Source organism: Mesoplodon densirostris, chromosome 8 (assembly GCF_025265405.1).
Source record: "Mesoplodon densirostris isolate mMesDen1 chromosome 8, mMesDen1 primary haplotype, whole genome shotgun sequence".
Lineage (NCBI taxonomy): Eukaryota > Metazoa > Chordata > Mammalia > Artiodactyla > Ziphiidae > Mesoplodon > Mesoplodon densirostris.
In genome coordinates, this window is record NC_082668.1 from 19061651 (window position 1) to 19084385 (window position 22735).

Here is a 22735-nt window from a genome sequence, read left to right on the forward strand (position 1 = left end):
AGTAGGAGATCGTGCACAGGGAAGGAGAGGGGGTCCCCAGGACCACGACCCAAGCACCCAGTCCCTCTGAGAAGAGAAGGGCACGTGGCAGCTCCCCTTTCTTCTCCTCTCCTGACCCGGAGCCAGGGCTCTGTCCACTGTGGGGAGGAGGCCCGCAAAGCCGCTCCTGGCCAGGGTCCCAGTGCTCCATCCACCCCTGCCCGCACCTGTATGCCCCCCTGGGCCTTGCCCTCCTCTCCTGGCGCCCTCAGGGCCCCCGCCCCCACCCACAGCCCTGTGTGGCTGGGACCCACCGATGGCCATGTCGAGACTCCTGGGGGCGTCCCATGCGAGCGTGATCATCTTTCCGGTCACAGCCACTACCTGTGGGGCGCCATCTGGGGGGCCTGGAACCACATCTGAAAGCCACAGGTCCGACGTCCGCTGGGTCCTTTCGGGCTCAATGGCCCCACAGGATCACCAGGCCTCCAGGCAGTGGGCTGGGGGCCGGGGGCACAGCCACGGGGGCAGAGGCAAGGCCAGCTGGCTTCCCGGGGGACCGAGGGGGAGGGAGCTGGTGTGGAGGCCCCGCCCTCACCCAGGCCCCTGGGTGGCCCAGAGGCTAGGCTGTGCACACAGCTGACCGGGAGGGTACCTGCCTCACCTGTGACATAGAGGTGTGCATAGCAGGCCGCTTTGCCCAGTTTGTTGGCAATGACGCTCTTGTAGACGCCAGCATGCTGAGGTCCCACACTAGGGAACACCAAGCGATGGACATCCCGGTCTGTGGGCGGGGTGGGACAGTGATACTGTGTCTGAGCTAGGAGGATACTTTGGAGGGTGGGCCCATGCCACCCAGGCCAGGCCCTTCACTCCCACCCGCTACAGGTGGAAGGGAAGGGTGGGGCAGACACAAGGAGGGTGTCCATCACGCAGCACACTCTAGGTCCAGGCCACCAAGTGCACACCTGCAGCCCTGCACCTCTTGCCTGTCCCTCCAGCACTACAGGCCCAGCCACTTCTCATCCTCCTCCCACGCCAGTTCACTCTCTGTGGGTTCCTGTCCTGGAGAGCTCCCTCTTCTCCATCCTCACAGCCACTGCCGGTCCCATCTCCAGCTCAGAGCCCATGAAAGCCTCCACGCGTGCGGTCCACACCCCACCAGCAGCATCGCATGTGATCTCTCGATCTGGGGACCTTAATGGCACCTACTGCTAAGCAGGTGGCCTCCAAAGCCCTCAGCCCAAACTCCCGTCCAGCCTCGTCTCCTGCTATTCCTACACGTCCTGACCCCGACCCACCATCAGGCCCCTGAACAAGCCACATGAGTTCTTTCTCCAGGCCTTTGCTCACAAAATTCCTCGCTTCTGGACTGCTCTTCTCTTACCTAAGGCCTCTTTCTCCTTCAAGATGCAGTTCAAGTGAGTGTCAGCCCTGGGAAATCCTCTCCACGCCCCTGGTCCCCTCTGTACCTCCATCTCTGACTCCCTCCCCGGGACCTCCAGCACCCAGCCCACGGTGCTTTGGGTGGTCCTTCCTCTTTTCTTGCACACATCACGCCTCCTGTAAGCTCCTTAATGACAGAGCTTGTATGTCCTGCCAGGCCCAGAACTGGATGCCTTGCATGTAGTAAGTGCAGATACATTAGATTATATATTACAGTAAGAGTTGTTTCCATTGTACCCAGCCCATGCCAGATACTTGACATACATTTTTTCTCCATAATCCTTTGAGCAACCCTGCAAAAGTATCCTCATTTTACCAGTGAAGGTCAGAGACATTAATGAACTCGTCCCAAGGTCACACAGCTAGTAAATGATGAAGCCATGGCTTGAACCTGGTTCCCTCTGATTCCAAAGCCCTCTCCCTACACCGTGCTTCCTGAATGATGGTCAGGAGGCCACCCCTGGCGGGACGTGAAGGGGAAGAGATCTGCACTGTCCTCTATCCTTGACATCAGGGCCATCCCCAAACACCCCTCCCTTCTCTTAGCGGTTATCTCTGCATGGAACACCCACCCATTCATTCATCTCTGCTGACACTATTTATAAAGGAAGAGAAGCCCAGGGCTGCCACTGACCCCAGATACAGACAGAAGCAGAGGCGCCGGCTCAGATCCTGAGACAGACACCCACCGGGGGCCTCAGAGCAGATTGTGATGAGATAGGAAGCCTGTGGGCTGAGCAAAGACAGTGGCAGAGGGGGCCGAGGGGAGGGTCAGAGCCGCAGTGGTGACACTAGGGATGGGAGGGGAGAGTGGGGCACGGGTGACCGGGGACGTCCTGGTTAGGAAGTCAGACGGTATTTGTCTGCCCTTGGGTAAACCCCTGTCCCTCTGTAAGCCTCACTTTCCCCATCTGTAAACAGGGGTCATAGTACCTGCCTTACAGGCCCGTGGTGAGGAAGGTGAGATCACGTCAGGCCTTTAGCACTCAGGGCCTGGCACTCAGAAGCGCTTAAGAGAGGGGAGTTTTGTCACGTGGCAGCCGTAAGAGGAGCCCACCACGGGACATGGGGTGGCACTGTCTGATGAGGCGTAGGTAGACCTTCTCACACAAGACTCAGACTCCTTCAAGGATGGAACTGAGATACACCGTGAGAAAGTACTTTTCCCTGCTCTGTCTTCTTTATTTACTACTGAACAACCCTGGACCAAGCAACCTTTTGATGCCAGACACGACCCACATCAGGCTTTTCACTGGAATTTCTCAAGGGGGCGTGAGCAGCATCGCTTTGTCAACACAGGTGATGACGGCAGCAACAATAACAGCAGTAACACTAAGATTTAACGCTCACTGCCCCCTCGCTATTTGCCAGGCCCCGCTCTAAGTGCTTCTGTGTATTAACTGCTTCAATTCTCCCAACAAGCCTACCACAGATGAGGAAACTGAGGCCTGAAGGCATTCTGTAACTTGCCCACAGTCAGCAGCAGGTTGGACTGCCCGTCCAGTAAGTGCTAACAGGACAGCGAGGCCCAGAGTGGTGACCCAGCAGATGGGTGCCGTGTGGGCTCAAGGAAGGACGCAGTGACCCCATAGCCTCTCTGGGCTCCCCTCTCCCAGACGCCCCATCCCTGACCAGGTGAGGAAAGGAAGGCCTGAGGGTGGGGAGAGGGGGCGGGCACTGCAAGCAAAGACGGTGCTGGAGGGGACACCCGCAGGGTCCCTTCCCGGACACCTACACTGTGTCATGCGCCGGTCATCGCTGCTCTGGATGCGGTGGCCATTGTGGAACCAGCTGATGGTGGGGTAGGGCAGGCCGGTCACCTGGCACTCCAGCATGGCTTCCTTGGCCAGTCCCACGTCCAGGTCCTGAAGCGGCCGCAGGAAGTCGGGCATGGACAGCCGCTCCAGCTCGCCCTGCTCCGGCTCCTCAGGGATGGACGGCATCTTCTCCAGCTTCGAGCTGTAAGAACCACACAACTGCCCAGAGGCCCGGAGCCGCACCTCCCACCACAGGGCCGGGGCCCCACAGAGGCAGCCCTGGGGGCCCCGGGTGGTACCTAGGGCCAGTGGCAGGCGTCCGAGGCTCCTCCACGTAGAGCTGGGCTGAGCAGTGGGCCTGGCCGTGGGCGTTGGTGGCACTGACCTCGTAGAGACCCTCGTCCTCACTGCCCACGTGGGCGATGTGCAGCGAGTGCAGACCTCCTTCCTGCCGAAGTCGCAAGTTCTCGCTCTCCTCCACGGGGCGGCCTGGGAGGGAGGGGCGGGCAGGCAGAGCAGCCTCAGCTAGGGGCCCTGCCCTCTGGCCCTTGGGGGTCCCCCAACATCTGCAGGGCGGAGGGCCATACCAAACTGAGTCCAGGTGACAGAGGGGGGCGGGCTGCCGCTGATCTTGCAGTCGAAGCGAGCTGCGCGTCCCTCCAGCACCTCCACATCCTCCAGCATCCACGTGAACAGGGGCGCCAGCGAGGGCCGCACTGTCAGCCGGGCGCTGCAGGTCAGCTCATCTGGTGGGGAGGGGTCAGCACTGGGGCAGGGAAGGCCACAGAGTCCCAGGCACCCCGACCCGTGAGTCCTGACCTTGTGCTGGGCAGGAAAAAGGAGCTGGGCCAGAACCTGGAGCCTGGGAAGAGCCCAGTGAGGTCCCAGGGCACCCGAGTGAGGCAATGGGCAAGATCTTAAGAGCAGACCATCTCAGGAGGCTGGCAGTCAGCAAGGGTGGGCGGCAGGCTGCCACGGTGGCTGGGGATACGGCAGGAGTCCAGGGCCTGGCCTGACTCTCCCCACCTCACCTCATCCTGCTCACCCAGGATGAATCTCAGCACAGCTCTAGGAGAAGGGTCTAGAAGCCGAGCCCACTCCCTCCCCCACACCCCTCTCCCTTACCCTTGGAACTCTCCTCTGCCCCCGGGTCGTGCCCACACTCCCTCACCCACACCCCAGACCCAGAGCAAGCGCCCCTGTGCCCCACTCTACCACCCCACACGGAACCTTCTGGGGGAAATAAGAGCCCCTTACGCGGACCTGATCCTTTCCTGCTTACAAAGCCCCTCTAGTGTCACCTTAGGTGCTCGTCACCACAACCAAATGAGGCATTATCTCAGCTCTTCACATGAGGACGAGGACCAGGTCAGAGATGTCGTTAATAATAATAATGGCTGACATTTATTAGGTGCCACACTTTGCCAGGTGCTGTGCTTTGTTCCTTACATACATTATCTCATTAGTCCTATCGATCCCCCTATGAGGTAGGTATTATGATCCCTTTTTACAGATGAACAGTCTAAAGCTCAGAGAGATGAAGTGACTTGTCCCAAGTTACGTGGCTGGTACACGGCAGGGCAAGAACTGGAACCCCAGCGCAGGTGTGGTCACCACACTTCAGCAGCTGGCTCCCGAACGGGAACCACAGTGAACACTGACACAGAACGTGTTTTGTGCCAGCTGCGACAAGTGCTGATTTATGGAGGCAGGTGTACAGCACCACCTCCCACCCCACTGCTCTTCACCCAGGAGATGGAGCTCCGTTTCCTGGGCGTCTTATTCTGCGGCCGGTCCTTCACCTCCACTCCCCTCCCTCCAGCTCTTGGGTGCCGGCGGCAGCCCTCTGGCCCAAGCGGGCAGTTACCTTTGGCCGTGCTGAGCTTGCAGGTGTAGACGCCACTGTCGTCCTCATGCACAGAGGTAAGCAGCAGCTTGCATTTCCGGCCATCGAAATGCATCTTGCACTTGAGCAGTGCGGGCTGCAGCAGGCGGCCTCGGCACAGCCAGTCTACCTCCACGTCGGCAGGACCTGCCACCAGGCACTCAAACAGCGCCATCTCCCCGGCCCCCACGTCCACGTCCTGCAGGGGGGCCAGCACGGCCAGGGACCGGCTTTCAGGGTGTGCTGGGGGAAAGCAGCCACGAGGGGCACACGTGGAGCAGAGAAACACGGGGCAAGGGAGACACACGCACACACAGAGAGACAGACAGACACAGAGAGAGAGATGCATTTTGTTCCTTTGGAGACAGGGAAAGCCCGCCCACCCAGCAGGCCAAGACAGCAAGGAGCTCCCAGGCCTGGCTTCAGGATGGCAATCCCACGTGGGACAGAGAGGGTGAACTCAGGGGAAGTGGGAGGGAATCAAAGGCATGAAAACTGAGAGGGCCACATAGGGGCAGAGACGGCGGCGGAAAAAGAAAACACAGCACACCAGCTGGGTACAAACTGGACTTTATTTGAGCTAAGAAACAGGTATTTCTGAACATGTCCACACCCACTACAGCAGGCCCCTACTCCTGCGCCGAGCCTGGCTAACTCCCTCACTCCTGGACAGAGCATCCCTGGCCCTCGCCGTGAACAAGGGAGCCCCAAATGGGCCCTAAGCCTGCCCCGGGCCAGAACTCAGCCAGGCCTCTTCATCAGCACAAGGCCCAGGGGCCTCTGGCTTTTGGTCTCTTGTGAAATAAAAAGTATTGTGCCATTTGAAACCCATTTCGGGAATGGTCAGTGCCCATGTCCCCCTCTTCTGGAATGGTCAATGCCCCCTGATCCCCTTGTCCACAGCCCCCTGCCCCTCTGGCCCCCTCCATCCTATGGATGCCATGCCCTGTCCTCTCCCCCTCTGCCTCACCCCACACCAGCTCGGAGGCATCCTTCCCTGACTGTCACAGACACACAGACAGACAAACGGAAAGACAGACAGGGCCTGTAGCAGCAGCAGCACATGCACTCGTTGGGTGCTCCCCTTCGGGGACAGACTGGGGGGTGGTCTTGATACCCCTCAGGGCCGCCCCCTCCTGGCACTCAGTCCATGGGGGGGGCTCCCAGCCTGCCCAGCCATATGTCCACTGGGGGAGGAAGGGTCCACAGGGGCTCATGGGCTATCCCAGGATGCTGCGTGGGTGGGGAGGGGAGGGGAGGGGAGGGGAGGCTGGGACAGGGTCCGGGCCGGCAGGGTCTGTGGGCAGGAGGCAGTGAAACACAGCGAGGTCCGAGAGGTGCCTGAGACAGGGGCGCGGCTCGGAGGGTAGCGGGGGGAGCGCAGGCGGCCCCTGAGCTCACTCGCCTGTGTACAGACAAAAACCTCAGTCAGCAAGCGGCAGGTTAGTGCAGCACACGCACACCCACGCAGCACAGGCACGCACGCGCACGCCGACCTGGCTAGGGCCCCCCTAAAATGGCCAGGGCGGCACTGCCACTTTCAGCTCCCCCAAGGTCAGCCCTGGGGCGAGGGCTGGCAGTCAGTCAGAGGCCAGGTCTCTGGGGTTCCTGGGCAGGAAGAGGCCCTGGGCAACCAAGGGAGAGGCATTCCTAGGCGTCAGGGGCACCCCAGAGCCTGGGGGATAGTGGGAAGAATTCCAAAGAGAGAGAAGCACCGAGATGTGGGTTAACACAGAGAAGCAAGGCAGAGCCAGACCCTGGAGGGGAAGGAGCAGGCCAGAGAATGGGACTGGGTTCGGGGGGGGTGAGAGCTGAAGAGTTCAGAGACGGAGGAGGTGGCGACCCCAGGAGCCGGAGGCACAGGGCAGGGGAACTGAGGCTGGGGGGCCCAGGGAGCTGAACATGGCTCTCAGCGTCTAGGCTCCAACAGGGGGCTGGGGGTCTCCTCAGAGCTGGCCTCTGCCAGGAAGAGAGCGGGGGTGGCTGAGTGTGGAGCTACCAAGGGGTTCCTGGCCCTGAACTGCCCACGGGGAAGGGTGAGTAGAATGTGAGGCAGATGGCCTGCCCTCACGAGGAAAACCATTACCCCCGAGGGCAGCCTGGCCTGCCGTCCCTGATGCCCAGAAGGCCGCCCGCCGTTATGCCCCGAGTCCGGGGGCCCAGCCCTCTCCACATTTCCCAGCTCCGCTCACCCTGACACCCCTCGGGGCCCTGCGATGCTCCATGCCCAAGTCACTCCAAGGGCCCCTCCGGACGGGTCCAACTACCAGACACTCCCCACTGCCACCCCCGACCACAGTATCTTCTGCATAGCCGTGGGATGGACAGAGGAGGCGAGAGATGAGTGGGGAGCGGCTGTGAGGAAGGGGCCTGGCAACGGCAAGGTGACAAAGGCTTGGAAGAGTGTGGGAGGAGGACGGCCGGCAACAGGAAGCAGGGTCTCTCTGGCTGGCACCAGGGCAGGTGTGACTGAGTGTAGGGAAGGCAGTACTGTGTAGGAAGCTGAGAACTGAACAGTTTGCTGTGTGGCCTTAGGCAAATCACCTACCCTCTCTGGGCCTCAGTTTACTCAACTACAGCATAAGCAGCTGAACTTCGGGACCTTGAAGGCCCTCTCAGTTGTGGCATGCTAGAATAACTAAGCTAGTGTCAAAGTTGACACCTGGGCAGGGACAAGGCGGGGTCCAGGGCAGGGGGTTCGTAGAGAGTGTGAGGTACTCACCTCTGACCTCCAGGCGTGCCTCGCACTGCCGAGCGCCATACTCGTTAACCGCCTTGCAAGTGTAGAAGCCGGCGTCGCCCCGCTCAGCGGCCAGGATCCGAAGCTGGCAAAGCCCACCCTCCGCCTCCTCGGCGAAGCGCCGCTGGTCTGGGCGCACAGGCTGACGGTTTCTCAGCCTGTCAGAGGGGCTAGAACTCAGTCCCTGGGCCCAAGGTCCTGACCTGCAGGCGTGGGGAAGTGGGGCTGCAGAGGCAAGCAGGCCTACCCTCCCTCCACATCACCTGTCCACTCCTCAGACCTATCCCGCTGACTGTGGGCACCCCTCACCCCTGGGTTACGGGGCTAGCTTTTCACCGTGACTCTGCCATCCCACCCCCTCCAGGAACTTCCAGCCCCCTCTGCCCCCCTGGGTCTCTCCCCTCTTGGAACCTAACTGCACTTAGAGCAGCACCAAAGCTATTCAGATCTTAACACTTCTTAGATTTCATGTTTTGTTTTTATTTATTTTAATGGACAGATAGCTTTCCCACTTCCCAAAAGGACTATGAATGTTAAAAGATCGCACTGGGGACCAGGTAATCAGTTAAAAATGAAAAACAGAACCCAAACTAATAGAAAGCTAAGTGAACTGAGTAATCAAATGGCACCTGGGATGAAGCACTGCAGCTGAGGCCCGAGTTTAACTCTGGACTCTGGCAGCTCAGACACAGATTGTTGTGTGCGGGCCTAGCACAGGGCTGGGCACAGAACAGGCCTCAAAAGTCACCCTATTGTCGAAGGATGGGTGTTGAGGTGGGAATGGCAGGGGACAGGCTTTTTCAGGAGTGAGATGACTCCCGGCTAGTCATGCCAAGCAGACAAGAGACCATGTGTTACCCAAACCCCTCCCAGAGGGGAAGCCCTGAACGAGCATGAACACCAGGCAAGGGGCAGCGGCATGTTGTGGGCAGCGGCGCCACTGCACCTGGGATGAGGCCCCCTAGCCTAGGGCAGATCACTGGGAAGTCCACAAAGGGTCCACTGCCCTCCACCCAAAGCCAGGCTTCACAGGGCCCGGCCCGGAGTGGGGGAAGCTGGCAGATGGTGGTCAGTGACTGCTACTCACCAGGAGACCACGGGCTTGGGCTCGCCCTGCACACGGATGCTCATGGTGACATCTTGGCCTTCTCTGACTGACTGGTCCATAAGTGAGACCTGAAGGGGGGACCCCAACGTGTCAGGTGAGACAAGGCCCAGCTTTGGCTCCTAGGGGCAGGGGGATCTGGGATAGAGGCCTCTTCCACACCAGTCTAAGGCTGGCTCTGGATAAGAAGGGTTAATGGGACCAGGCTCCAGGCCTTGCTGGAGCCTGGTGTGGCCCCAAGACCAAGGGGCCACACAAAGGAATAGGGGCACCCAGAGACCTGGGGGCTGGCCTCAGGGATCTGACCTTGAAGGTGGGGGGCGCCTTGGAGCCAGTGTCGGAGGAACGGCGGTTCTGGTCAGGACTAAGCTTCATGGTGGGGGCTCGGGGCCAGGTCTCCCCGGGCTCTGGGAACTCCTCTGGGGGGCTCAGGTACTCCTCGTCAGAGGTGATGGGGCTGCTGAAAGGGGACGTGGACCCGCCTGGAGGAGAGACACAGGAGAGGTAGTGGCGTAGAGATGCCAGGGGAGAAAGGGGGGCAGGGAGACAGAGAGAACTGGATGGAACAGCCTGGGGTCAAGGTCCTGATAAGGTCTGCAGTATCCCAGAACCCAGGAGCTCAGGCAGCTCCCACAGGCCAGCCCTGCCCTGACTTCACTTCCCCGGGGTTCCTACTCACTCGCTGAGTAACCTTTCTGCCCAGGCGTTTCCTGTCCCTGAGCCCCTGACTCGTGCTCTGCCACAGACTCTCCGAACCCTGACCCTGATCCTCCTGAGTGAGGGAATCATAGGGAACAGCCTGGGGCACAGGACTCAGGCACCAGAGGGGCCATTCCTGGGCCCTGTGGGAGACTTGGAATTCCACTAGAGCAGGGAACCCACATTCCCGGCACAGAACTGCAGGCTCCCAATGCAGGCGGTTCACGTCTCTGGACCCCAGAGCGGCACAACCAGGACACCTGTTTCTCGGGTGAGCCGGGCCTGCTGCAGAGGAACACACACCTCAGACAAGCCCCATCCTGACCTCAGTGCCAGGGTCAATGGGGCGGCACTGTCCAGCCGGCCCTTCCCCCGCTCCCTTCTCAGCTTCCTGCCCCAGATACCCCAGGGACACCTGTTGGCCCCCATCCCTACAGCAGAGCCCCCAGAACTCTCAGGGGCTGGGAAAGCAGAGTTTGACTCATCCACAGAGAAGGGTGGCTCAGCCTGGGGAAGAGGAGGGGGCACCAGCATTGCCTTGGGGGAGGGGTGTCCCCAGAGCCCTGATGCCCTCCCCTGCAACTGGCCAGGGGCCCAGCCTCACTGAGCTGGCTCCTATCCGACTGCCAAATACAGACATGAATCTGCCGCAGCCCCCGGCCCCTCCTCCTGACCCCCCACCCCAAGCCCCTCTGGCTATGCCAGGGGCAGGGCTGCACCCCAACTCACCCCGAGACTCTGCACGCGGACCCCAGCCTGCGCTTGCCCCGAAGGCTCTGTCCTGGCACCAGGCCCTCCGGCTGCCTGCCCACTGCCCACCCCTGCCGGCCGCTCCCCTGGGAGCAGGAGCCCAGCCCGCCTGGCCCCACTCACTCTGCCGAGGATCTGCACGAGGTCCTGGGGGAGGGGAAGGAACCTTAGGAGGGGAAGGAGGAGGTGAGGGCTGGCCAGGCCGGGACAGGCTGGGCGCCGGCAGGCAGCTGGCTGGGGAGGTGGTGCCTGCCGAGGCCACAGGCAGCCTGGGCCCTGGCGTGGAGGGTGGGGGAGGGGCGGAGCGGCCAGCTGTATTTAGCCACCCTGCTCACTCCCACGCAGCGGGATCTGCCTTTTCTCTCCTTACAGCTCCTGGACCCTGACAAACAAAGCCCCCTCAGTGGCACCTCCACTCAAAGGATGGGGGCCTCAGTCCCCAGGGGAAGATGGGGGTGGCACTTCACTGCAGCAGCCAACATGCTCGCACGGACCCATTTGTTTTGATGTGTCCACCAGAGGAGGTGCTGACGGCAAATGGCCCCTGTGGTGCCCCTTTCCCTGACCAAATTGCCAAGGTCGCTGATGCTGCAATCCACACCAACAAGCCTCAAATACTCTGGCGCCGGGCCATACCCAGTCTTCTCTGGTGCTAAGAATCAGAGAGCTGTTCGGCCTCCTTCCCAGAGATGCTGGCCCCTCAACTTGAGGGGCCCGGAATCCCACCTCTGCCTCCCTGTTCCTGCCATGGCAGCTTTGGCCCAGCAGCCCCACCCCCGGTTCCTGGGTCTGCACCCAACCCCCTCCTACAGGCTCTACCAGGGACCTGTTGGCAACGCTCCCTCACCCCGTCAGCCCCACCAGAGCCAACGGTCAGGAGGATGAGGGCTGCTCCTCTCAGTGACCCCCACAACTAGCACCCATCTGGACTTGGTGGCGATGGGGCTTGGAGAAGGGCAGAGCAGGGGAGCCGCTGAGGAGAGGTCACACGGCCTTCTCCCGCCTCCTATCACCCATGCCCCAGGGCCACATTCCCGAGCTGTGACCCGTGTTTCCCAACATTCCCAGTGAAGACGGGCGGGGGCGGGGGCGGGGGGCACCATTCAGGTTGGCTGTCCTGACATGGGGGTGGAAAGGGGAGTCAGGATGGCACTTGATGAGCCTCTGCTCTGGGCTGGGCCACTAGCTGATGCTGAGATCACCGGCACGGTCCCTGGAGGAAGGCACTCCCTCCCCCCCTGGGGTCACTTCCAGGTTGCACGGCACTGAAGCAGCTCAAGGGCCCAGGGAGGGACTGCAGGAGATTAGAGCTGGATGGGCAGGGTTTGCAGGGAGCCAGAGACCCCTGGTGGTATCTGGGGGAATAGCACCCTAGGGGCGTCAGGGGACCAAGTGATTCAGGAGTCCTCAAGCCCCTTAGAGAGGGGAACTGTCATAGCAGCACAGGCAGGACGCTCAGGCTCCAAAGGAGTCAGAACTAGGCCTCTTCAAAACAAGGCAGTGGCCCCTCACTCCTCTGTACCCCCAGAACTGCAAGAACAAGGAGGCTGATCAAGGATTTGTCTCCAGCTCGCAGAGCCTCTGGGGCTCCACACCAGGCCTTGGTGCCACCCGACTTTTCACTGGCCCCACTGCCAAAACCATCTCTGTCCCTATATCCCAGCCCTGCTCCACCCACAAGCCTGGCTCTCACTGTGGGAAACACAGTTACACCAGCCAAGGAGACGGCAGCAGGTGCCCCCCAAATCTAAGATGCACATATGCCCGCCATGTGCTGGCCCTACACACTCTGTGCCCTTGTCTCGCCTTTCAACACTGCTTCCAGGTCAGATTCATTTAATGAAAATAATGGCATTGGGGAGCCCACAAGTTGGGAAGCCCTTCATCTCCAGACCAGTGCATCTCAACATCCCCTAAGGTGTCCCCAGGATGGATATAGTCACAGCCACCTACATGAAAGGCGTCACACAGGGCCCTCTACATCAGGGTTTCTCAGAGTCGTCCCTGAACCACCCACATCAGGACTACCTGGGAAGCTGTTTAAACTATAAATTTCTGGGCCTTACTCTGACCTGAAGAAACATGGGAAATTTGTTAAAAGGCACCCCCCAGGGTGATTCTTATGCACACAAAAGTTTAGGGACCCCTGGGACCCTCATGGGAGGAGGACAACCCAAAGAGGTGGTATCACTAAGTCTCACCTCACTCGGCTAACAAACTTCAGGGCCAGGCTCCGAACCTTGGAGGCCTGGCTCCACAGCCCATATGCTTCGCACTGCACCACCTGGCCTCCCACCTGGCGCAAGGTCCCTGACTCACGGCAGTGCTGCGCAGAGTTCACCTGGCACCAGAATCGTGTGGAGTGCTCCTTAAATCACAGCTCGCTGGGCCCCAGCTCCAGAATTTCTGATCCAGTAGGTCCGGCTGGGGCTGATATCACGTATCTCTAACACATTCCCAAGGTGCTGACGACGCTCCTGGTCCGGGGACCACACTTTGAGGACCACTACTCTGTGGTCTCCTCTGCCATCCCAACCTCCACTCTCAGGCAGATCCTCGTTACCCTTTGCAGATGCAGGTCCCCCCCAGCCTCTGCATATGACCCAGGTTTTTCTAGGGCCTTGTGAAAGTCTCTACCCCATTGCCACCTCACACACAGTCCCTGCGGTCCACTCAGCCCCTGACTGTCCAGGAGGGCCTCAGGTATGGCTGGAAGGACTGACAGTGGTGAAGGCATAGTAATGCCCTCAGAAACCTTCTGGCTGGTTGGGATGAACAACCAGATACACACAAGACTGTAACAGCAAGCACAAATAAGGTGGCAAGAGAGGGGCAGACAAGGGCCAGACAAGTACAGAGAGCAGGACATTGCTTTTGGCTCAGGGAAGAAGGGAAAACTGATGGAAGGGTGGTATTAGAATTAAGAGTTTGGTTTAAGCAGGAAAAAGCAGGTTTCCTGGGAGAGGAAACCACTTGAGCAAATGCTCAAAGGCAGAAAGCGTGTGCAGAGAACTGTAGCTCAACCTTCTGGCTCAGAACTGGGTAAACAAGAAAGAAGTGGGACATGGAGTGTTGGAGCAGGTGCCTCCAGCCACCCTTGGGTCATCCTCAGGTCCAGGTGGTCAAGGCCAGGAGTGTGGCCTTCACTCTGAAGGCAAAGGGGAGCTCCGTGAGGTTTCTGAGGAAGGAGTAACATGCTGGAGGTTCACAGCATGTACATAAATGGTCTGGCTGTTCACAGCCGGCTCTCCACACGCATCGTCTCAGGATTTCTATATATGTCTGCTGTGCAATCCCACCACGGAAGTGAGGGAAAAGAATGCACAGGCCGGCCTGCAGGTGGGAATTTCCGCAGGTGCTGCCGTGAGTATCTCCCCTTGGAAAAGGAGAAGGGCTGTGCTGAGAATGTTTCCATTTTGGCTTAAAATGGACAACGAAGCGGAGAGAATTTCACCTGGGCAGGCTGACCTAGCCATGGAAGTGGTTAACTCCCTACGTGGGTTACTTGGGATTGCTGCATGTTTAGATAAATTGGCACCCATGATAGATTAGGTCCCCATTCTTCTTCTTCTTTTTTTTTGGCCTTACCACACGGCTTGCAGGATCTTAGTTCTCTGACCAGGGATGGAACCCAGGCCCTCGGCAGTGAAAGTGCTGAGTTCTAACCACTGGACTGCCAGGGAATTCCCCACCCTCATTCTTCTGACAGCTGTGGGTGAGGACCCCCATTCTGAGGTAACAGCCTTGGGGGAAGGCACGGATTGGGGCCGACCTGCTTCTGGTAGACAGGAGTGGAGAGGGAGGGCTGAGTCGGGTCAAGGGACCACACTGGTTTCTTAGATGCTGTCCAAACCCCCATCAAGGATGGACAAAAAGGCCGTGTGGCATTTCAAGATCCTCTCCATGGGCAGCCACTGCCTTCCCAAGGGAGAACCTGTAATTCTGCAGCAGCCGGCCAAGACCAGGGCCAGGAAAAGAGGGGGGGCAGATGTTGGTGCCGTGATTTCTTCTTCCTTTCATGTTCACGACCTCCAATAAACCACCTCTTTTCTGTTATGGTGGTGTTGGTCCTATAGGTGGGACCACAATGAGCTTTGTTAAGCCTCATCCTCTGGCCAAAAGGTCCTTAGCTAAATCATTAGCCCCACAGAGCCTCAAAAATCTTATCAAGGAAGTAGCCCAGGAGTTACAATGACCCTTGCTTTGTAGATGAGAACACAGTGGCCAGCTAAGGGGAAGTATAGAAGCCAAGGTCTCAGCTGGAAAATTCTAGAACCTTGGGCTCAAATATATGAGACCTGTGCCTGAGGGGAGGACTGAAGGCAGCAGGATGGAGGCCCAGGTGCACGAATCCCCTACATTCCCCCTACTCCTGACCAGAGCCTGCGGTGGGGGTGAGCCGAGCATGGGCACACCAGGCACTCAGGGAAATGAAGCAGGACCAGAGCCACGGGGAATGTGGGGACTCAGAGAGGAAGGAGAGGAACCCTCCCCCCAGGCTGACCCACCCACAGAGGGCATCGATAGTCTCTGCCTCTCCACCCCCTGCCCCAGGAGCTCAGGCTCACAATTCCACCTTAACCCTGAACCCTTTCAGAGTCATGGGAAAGGGGATGGTACAGTACAGTAGTTAGGAATACAGGTTTGGGAGACCCGGGGACAGGGCTTCATTTCACGACCCGGCCTCCCAGTGGCCTCCGCTCCTAGAGCTGAGCACCCCAACAGGGTAGCCACGAGCTTCCTTAGACTATTTCAGTGCACTTTAACTAAAATAAAATGGAAAAGTCAGCTTTTCAGTCACACTTGCCGCACTTCATGTGCTCAACGGCCGGCCGCATGTAGCCAGGGGCTACCCTTTTAGTGCACGTGAGAACATTTCTATCATCGGTTCTATGATTAGCGGTGCTCTGGAGTAATTCGCTAAAGCCTTCCAAGTCTCAGCTTCCTCATCTGTAACATGGGCATGATAATAGAGGCTACCTCCCAGTGGGGGATTAAATGTGATAACCCAATCAACACAGGGCCTGATACACACGAAGCATGCAGTAAATGCTAAGGAGTCATGTTATCTTATTCTGCCATCCATACTAAGTTCATCTGCTTCACAGGTGACTATTTCCATCACCCTAAATCACCTACTGCTTCTAACATTCTTAGGCAGATGATAGATGCTCAGTAAAGGCTGCCGGCCTTGTGCTAACTCTGTCACTTTATGCTTTCATCTTCCCATCTGTAAGATGGTAATATTACTACCTGAGATGTCCCTCTCCAAGGGGTATATATGGTGCGGTGCTCTCCAAACACAAGAAGCTGCTTAGAGAGATGTAGCACTCGGCACCCGACTGGTGCTCACTTTGGTTAGGCACACCTCCCACACTCCCCAAGCCCCCGCCCCAATCCACACACCCCCTTTGGGAGCATGACCATGGTCTCCGCTGAGTTTACCAGTGGGGTGGAGCAGGCTGGGAGGGAGCCAGGGCTGGGGTGGGGCTGTCAGAGGCGGTGAAGACAGGCTGTGCCCCCCAAATCGCAGCGCCCAGGGAACTACCTCTTCAGTTCTCCCTGTTCCCGAAGTTCCCAACCAGGAACTGAGATCTGTGGGATCTCAAAAGCTTGTCCTGTTGAGGGGGGAACCCCAAGAGGGCACTGGGAAGCCAGCCCTGGTTAGCACGGGGGGGCCGTGAGGAGCAAGAAAGGGAGGTGGTTCCGTGAGGCCTCTTGCACAAGACGCTATACACTCCCTCCCCCAACCCGCTCCGCTCCCAGCCTGGGCACACACACACCCTTCCCTTGCTCCGCCCCCTCACTCCCTACAGACTCCAGACCTGGGACCCCCTCCCTTGCCAAATGTCTATGCCACCCACTGGTCCCGCCCATTTCTGCTGCTCTCTGGGTCCACTGGCCCCCGTCCAGCTGCTCTGGACCAAACAGTGCCTTGTAGGGTAAGAAAATCTGCTTTTTCCACGACAGCCAAATCTAGACTCACATGCCTGCCCCTCAAGCCCTGGGGCCCTCCAGCCAGCCTGACTTACAGAAGCTGTTCCCTGGCTGCAACGCCTGGTACAGCTGACTACCGTGACGAAGCTTTCTGGCTCCCCAGGGTGGAGGAGGCACAGAGATGCTGTGATGGGCTGAAGACCCAGGGACTGGGAAATATGGAGGGACTGCAGGCCTGGCAAGGGCAGGGGAGGAGTCCCCAAGGCACAGACAGTCTGAAGAAAGGGCAGAAGAGGAAGAGGCAGTTTCCCAGCAGCCTCGTGGAAACCCACGCTCCTGTGCACATCACCCCTTAATGACGCTAACAACTAACATTTGTCTACAGTTTTATAGTTCATAAAGCTCGTTCACACATTTGCTTTCATTCGTAAGGACGGTATAATTATCTCTGGTTTACAAACGAGGAAACTGAAGTGCAGGGAGCTTCTGCGTGGCGAATGCAGAACTCCCAGTCAAGTGCTGACAGCTGCCTTGCCCAAGCCTCCTTCCCAACCTTAAAAGGCTCCCAAATGGCCCCAAGCCAGTATTGGGGCAACCCGCCCACAAGCCCGTGCCAAATCTCAGCCCAAGCCAGGTATTGACCGGAGTCCTGGAGCCAGGTCTGAGCCACCTAGAGCTGGGAGCTGAGTCAGAAGGCAGATCCCAGAGGTGATGGAAGGATGGAAGCATGCAGCAGAGGGATGGGTATGATTCAGCGTGGCGGGAGGGGTGAGGAGAAGGAGAAATCCTAACACACGGGCTCCTGGGAGGTGTACGTAAGCTAAGGAAGAGGAAGACCTGCAGTTCTGCAAAGCCAGACATGTGCGGCCCAAAGGATCTAATGCAGGACTGGGACTCAGGTCAGATGCCACCGAGAACTCCCTAATCGTGACGGTGCTGAGGCCCCAGGACTATAGCAAATTGGGCTCTGTAATCTCATCTCCTGCAGCACTGAGTGGAAGAAAGGGATAGAACAGTGCGTGCTGTTCCCTCTACAGGCATGCCCGGCCCCACCCCCTGCCCATCTAATTCCCAGGCTCCTCAGGGCTCTGATGTCTCTCAGTCCAGCATCCCACAACACTGACCGACCACTTGGCTGCTCTAGGCACTGGGTTCATCTGCCCTGCACTGTCCGCCAACCCAGGTCCTCTGATCTAAGTTCATGACCCAGTGATAATATCCTTAAGGGTTGAGTCTGTGACTTTTCCTTCTGAACACCCCCTACCCAGCCTCACCTATCCTCCCCACCACTCCCCGCCCAGGGCTAGCACCTTGTCAGGCCCAGCAACCTGAATGACTTGAACTGGCCGGGCACACTGACACCAGCCCTCAACCTGAAAGAAAGTGGGCTTAAATCCAAAGGAAGTAGTCCGACACCAAGAAAGGACTTTCATAAAAACAGAAAACGAGGTAGCCTCAGCCAGTGCCACCTCCCGAAAGGCGCTCTCGGCTGTACCTTCTTTAGGGCTCTGGGTGCCACAGAAGGAGCAAGGGAGTGGGGGAGGGCTATGGCACTTAAAAGCATCTCTTTTTACTGCGGGGGTGGGGAGGGTGGCCGTTCTAGACAGGAAGTGGCCTCAAAAGACTCCTGATGGCTTTTAAGCCTTTTGAGCTGGGAGAGTCTTTTTCTCTGAGACTCAAGAATAATTTGCTTTCTCCACAGGACCCTGATCAGGGAAATGCCATGGGAGGATGGCATTTAGATGATGCTAAAGAGAAATTTCAATGACTTCATGAGTTGGCCCATCTGGTGTGTGCCTTGGGAATTTGGCCCCTGCCCTGAAGCCAGGGCCATTTAAAATGCTTCCACCAGATCAGCCAACACACGAGAACAGACTGCACACTGGTTGAGAGCCCAAGCTCCAGGCTAGGAATGGGAAGGGTCACTGCTCACCCCACCCGGCCCCAGGGCCCGCGGGCTCCCTACCAGGTCTCACGGCCAACGCAGCAGCACAGCTGGCCTGGCCCAGCTCGTTGGTGGCAGTAGCTGTATAGCTCCCTGAGTCGGCTGCCCGGGCCTCGCGGAGCAGCAGGGTGTGCCGCTCGCCTTCGGCCCGAATGAGAAGGCGGCCATCACTGCGCAGCGAGGACCCATCCTTCTGCCAGGACACTGTGCGGAAGCAGCGGGTTAACTAGGTTGCCGTTGCCCAAAGGGGCCCACTGGGGCCCGCCCCACCCCACACAGAGCCCACGGCACTCCTCTCCCACCCTAGGGAAACCCGAGGAATGCCCCTCAGTCACAGAAGCCTAGGCCTGCCGCGCCCCCCACTCTCAAGGGATTCTGGAAAAGCTTCCCTCACACACACACAGAGGAGTTCGGCCAGCCCCATGGAGCAATGATCTCCCCCCTTCACCCACCCTACCCTGCCCTCTGAGGACCGGGGTGGGGGGCAGGGAGTGGGGGATCTCCCCTCCCTCTCTCAATCTTAGCCTGGCCCCAGGCCTAGAGCTCACCTTGGGGTGGGGGGTTGGCGGTGACAATACATTTGAGCAGCACATCCACCCCCGGGGCCACCACCACATTCTGCAGGGGTATCTCAAAGGCTGGAGCCTCCAGGGGCTCCTCTCCAGCAGACACATAGGAGTCATCCGAAGACTCTGCCGGAGACATGGGTGACAGGGTAAGGGGACACGGTCCCTGTGGGGATGACTCAGGGGGAGAGGGGGCAAACCCAGAGAGAGGGGCTTCTAGCAGGCAAGGGTTAGGGAGCAAAGGGTCTCTCTCCTAAATGTCCTGAGACAGGAAAGAAAGGAAGACAGAAGGGAGTTCTTAAACAGGACAGGGCGGCCTGGACTCTACAGTGGTTTGGCTGCTCAATTTCAGCCACAGTTACAGAGTGCTGGTTTCTGGAGGAAGACAGGGGCTGGGCTGTGTATGTCTTTACACAAATCAGGCATCAGGGATGGTAGATCAGGCCCTGTGTAAGGTGCTCTGAGGGGCACAAGACTTCACAAACTTCTAAACAGACAGAAGACAAGCCAACAGCAAACCAAGACTTGAGCAATGATAGTGTCACAGGGCAACACGTGGTGAACTGTCAAACTAGTGATGCCACTGGATTCAAAAGAGGGAGGGGCAGGTGCTTCCGGTAGCCACCTGAGGACTCATGAAGATCAGCTTAGATTGTGTTCATTCATCAAACAGTAACACTGCACTTACTGCTTACTCTGTACAGGTACCAGGGACACAACAGGAAATAAGATGCAGTCCCTGCTTACAGGAAGCTTGTACACACAAAGAGATCATAAAACTCCACTGTTGTGGCTCTCTTTGGGTATTTTCTAATTCTGACATTCTATAAGCTAGATAAAGCACAGTGTACGTAGCCAAAAGAACAGTGAGGATCCCAATTATGCTGTTTTCTAGCCCCATAACCTTGGGCAAATTAGATAATCTCTGTGCCTCAGTTTTATCTGTAAGATGGAGCTGATAAATAACACCCAACATCTTGCAGAGCTGACATACAAATTAAAATAAAGTAACATCCCTAAGTGCCCAGTTAACACAATGCCTGGGACAGGGCTGTGGATATGCAACAATGTGGCTCGGGAAATGGCTGTGGATATGCAACAATGTGGCTCGGGAAATGGCTGTGGATATGCAACAATGTGGCTAGCAGGATCATGAACAGATTCCTAATCATCTCTAAAGATCTTGAGACAGTAATACTAAAATGAAAAATAACGTGATAAAAAACAAAAACCAAAAAACCAGGGGTGGTATAGGCACTGAAAGAGATACTGACAGGGCGTCCTAGGAGCAGGGGGTGGAGGTATCTGGCCTGAGAAAGCAGCTGAGGTGGGAGCGAGTCAAGGACAGCTTCCTCTGTCTCGCTCCAGGAGTGGCCCCAAGTTGATGTTCAGTTAGGCAGAGTTAGGGGCAGCAGGGTCATTCTGGCCACTGGCCACCATCCACGGGAAGACTGAGAGACAACACACAGTCAGCTCAGCCATGCAGGGACTCAAAGATGGGAGAGAGGAGGCTAGAAGGCAGGCTGGGTCAGATCTTAGTAGCTATGATGGGGCAGGAGATGGTGCCGGGATGGGAAGGTAAATATTGAGAACTGGCTGGCCCAAAGCTCACCTGTAATAGGGACATGACCAATTATTTATTGAGACGGGCTTGTCTCTTCCCCCACAGAGGGGTGGGGGGTGGAGGGGCTCCTTAGGTTCCCACAGTACCTCCCCCCACCATTAGGTCCACCGTTAAGGCCAGCAGGCCACTGGACTCAGGGGCCCTATAGCAAACATTGGGCACCAGGTGTCTACTCACACCTCGGCTCCGCCCAGCCTCCAACAAAACACTCGCACACTCTGCGTCACCAGCGGGCAGGTTATACACAAGGGGCCTTCACAATCCTTCACTCAAACTCGAACCTGGGGCCATGCCCTCCCTGGGAAACCGCACCCTTGCAGCTGCCTAGCAGCCTCGCTCTTCCCAGACACGCTCCCACCCAGGTCTCAGCACCTCTTCTACCCTCCCCGAGGCCTTACCGAGCTCAGGCGAGGTGGGCCGGGCCCGGCGACCTCTGCCCTGGCTGCGGGCCCCTCGGCGGTCCCAGGCCCCCCAAGGGCCGTCCTCCTCCGGCCCTCTGCGCAGCCTCTTCTCGGCCTCAGGCCCCGCCCTGTTCTTCTCCAAGGTCTGGGGCACAGCAGCGCCCTCCTGGCCCGGCGTGGCCCAGGGCAGGAAGCGCACGGCCTGTGGCGGGGGCTCCCGCTTCCGACCCGGGGGCGCTTTCGTCCTGGTCTCGGGGAGATCGGCGGCCGGGGACGGCACGGGGCTCCGGCACTCCTGGATGGCTCTGCCCCGGGTCAGCGGGAACTGGTCCCGGCGCCTAACCTCCTGCTGCGGGCCTTCCCCCGGCTCCGTCCTGCCCGCTGGCCCGCGGCTCCGGGGCCTCCCTGGCTCATCCCCGGGCTTCCCCGCGACACTGGGAGGGGGCGGCTGGGCGTCGGCGGGGCTCAAGGCCCGCGGGGTCTTGGGGGTGGAGGGCTGGGAGAAGAGCGGGGGCTCGCCGGGCTCTCGAGGGGACGGAGCGCGCTGCAACGTGGCGCGCAGGGACTTGTGCGAGCGCACCAGCTCCTCCCGCGACGCGGAGCGGCGGATGCGGCCCAGCTCCTGGGCGAAGCGCAGCTCGAGGTCAGAGGCCCGGCTGCGCTGCCGCGTGCGCTCGTCCAGGGAGGCCGCCTTCTGCCGGAACAGGCGTCGCTGCTCGGCCACGCTGCGCGCCGGCGCTTGCAGCTCCTCCTGCGACGCCCCGGGCGTGCCCCACGGCCCGCCGCCCTCGGACTTGGGCTGCTCTAGCGAGCGGGCCTTGCGCAGGGGCACCCAGGGCCGCAGGGGCGCCGGCGGTGAGTCGCTGCGCTCCAGGCTGCGCCGGCGCTCCTCGAAGAACTGCAGCTTGTCCAGGATGCGGGAGCCGGCGCGCACCAGCCTCGGCGAGCGGCCCAGCGCCGACTGGCGGCCCGAGGCCTCGCTCAGGGGCGTCTGGGGCCGGGACTCCGCTGTGCCCGCTAGCGAGGGCCCCGAAGACTTGGACTTTTTCCCTTGCTTCTCTTCGGCGGTGGCGTCCTCGGGCGGCACCGGCTCCCGGGTGCGCCGGTAGGGCGGTTGGGGAGGGGCTGGGGGCTGGGCTCCGGGTCCCGGTGGGGGCCGCTTGCCCACCCGAGGGGACGGTGGGCGCAGCAGCGCGGATTTGGAGGGAGGCGGGAGGGCCGGGCGACGGGGGGCTTCGCTGGCCGGCTGAGGCTGAAGGTCAGGCTCCTCCCTGTGCAATCCGCTCTGAGGGAGACTGCTGCAGGACCAAGACGAAGAGGGGCAGAAGATTCAGGGGGCCTCCCCTCCTAGACCTTCAGGTCGTGACAGGAATCGGGCGGTGGGCATGCTGGGAAGGCTTGGGGGTGACATGGGCCAGCCCCTCCTCCTCCCCCCTCCAAGAGGAAGGCACAGCCAGAGCAGGTGCTGGGGAGAGGCTAGCAGCTCTGGCACCGGAAGCTTGGGCTGGTGGCTGGGTCCAGGTACAGACTCAGTCCCAGGGGCTCTGGCCAGCCCCCTCCCCCCAGCCCCAGAAGCTGGGAAACAGCAGAAACAGAACTGAGTGGTGGGAGAGAAAAGAATGAGGCTTAGGACCCGAAGGATGAAGTGGTGAGGGAAGGCAGGAGGGCTGGATGGGGAGGGGCCCTCTCGGGAATGCAGCCTCCTACTCATTCCTGCCCCCAGCTGGCCCCCATAGCCCTGCCCATCCTCAGCAGGACATATCCCCTTCACCGTGCCCCTGGAAGAACAGGCATAAGCTTCCCAGGAGCAATGCCCTTATCCCTGAGATTGCCTAGCACCTCCTCACACCTGAGCCCCTCAGCAGTGCTAACAGCAGGTGGCAGGCAGTTGGGGTCCCTGG

General features: G+C 59.3%; 1 protein-coding gene across 10 annotated transcripts in view; it reads right to left on the reverse strand.

Annotated features, from left to right (window-relative positions):
* Nucleotides 1-22735, reverse strand: part of SPEG (striated muscle enriched protein kinase) — a 49015-nt gene that overhangs the window by 20673 nt on the left and 5607 nt on the right. For 5 of the 10 annotated variants that reach the window (XM_060107338.1, XM_060107343.1, XM_060107337.1 and 2 more), the window contains 12 exons: nucleotides 20832-22132; nucleotides 18792-18935; nucleotides 18265-18447; nucleotides 9219-9394; nucleotides 8895-8983; nucleotides 7790-8010; nucleotides 5050-5310; nucleotides 3770-3928; nucleotides 3482-3671; nucleotides 3161-3384; nucleotides 644-763; nucleotides 294-398 (listed from right to left, as the gene is read on the reverse strand). In XM_060107338.1, coding sequence (XP_059963321.1) covers nucleotides 294-398; nucleotides 644-763; nucleotides 3161-3384; nucleotides 3482-3671; nucleotides 3770-3928; nucleotides 5050-5310; nucleotides 7790-8010; nucleotides 8895-8983; nucleotides 9219-9394; nucleotides 18265-18447; nucleotides 18792-18935; nucleotides 20832-22132 — 3173 coding nt within the window. The remainder of the gene's footprint in view (nucleotides 1-293; nucleotides 399-643; nucleotides 764-3160; nucleotides 3385-3481; nucleotides 3672-3769; nucleotides 3929-5049; nucleotides 5311-7789; nucleotides 8011-8894; nucleotides 8984-9218; nucleotides 9395-18264; nucleotides 18448-18791; nucleotides 18936-20831; nucleotides 22133-22735) is intronic. The other 5 variants (XM_060107340.1, XM_060107339.1, XM_060107342.1 and 2 more) reach the window with 4 other exon arrangements.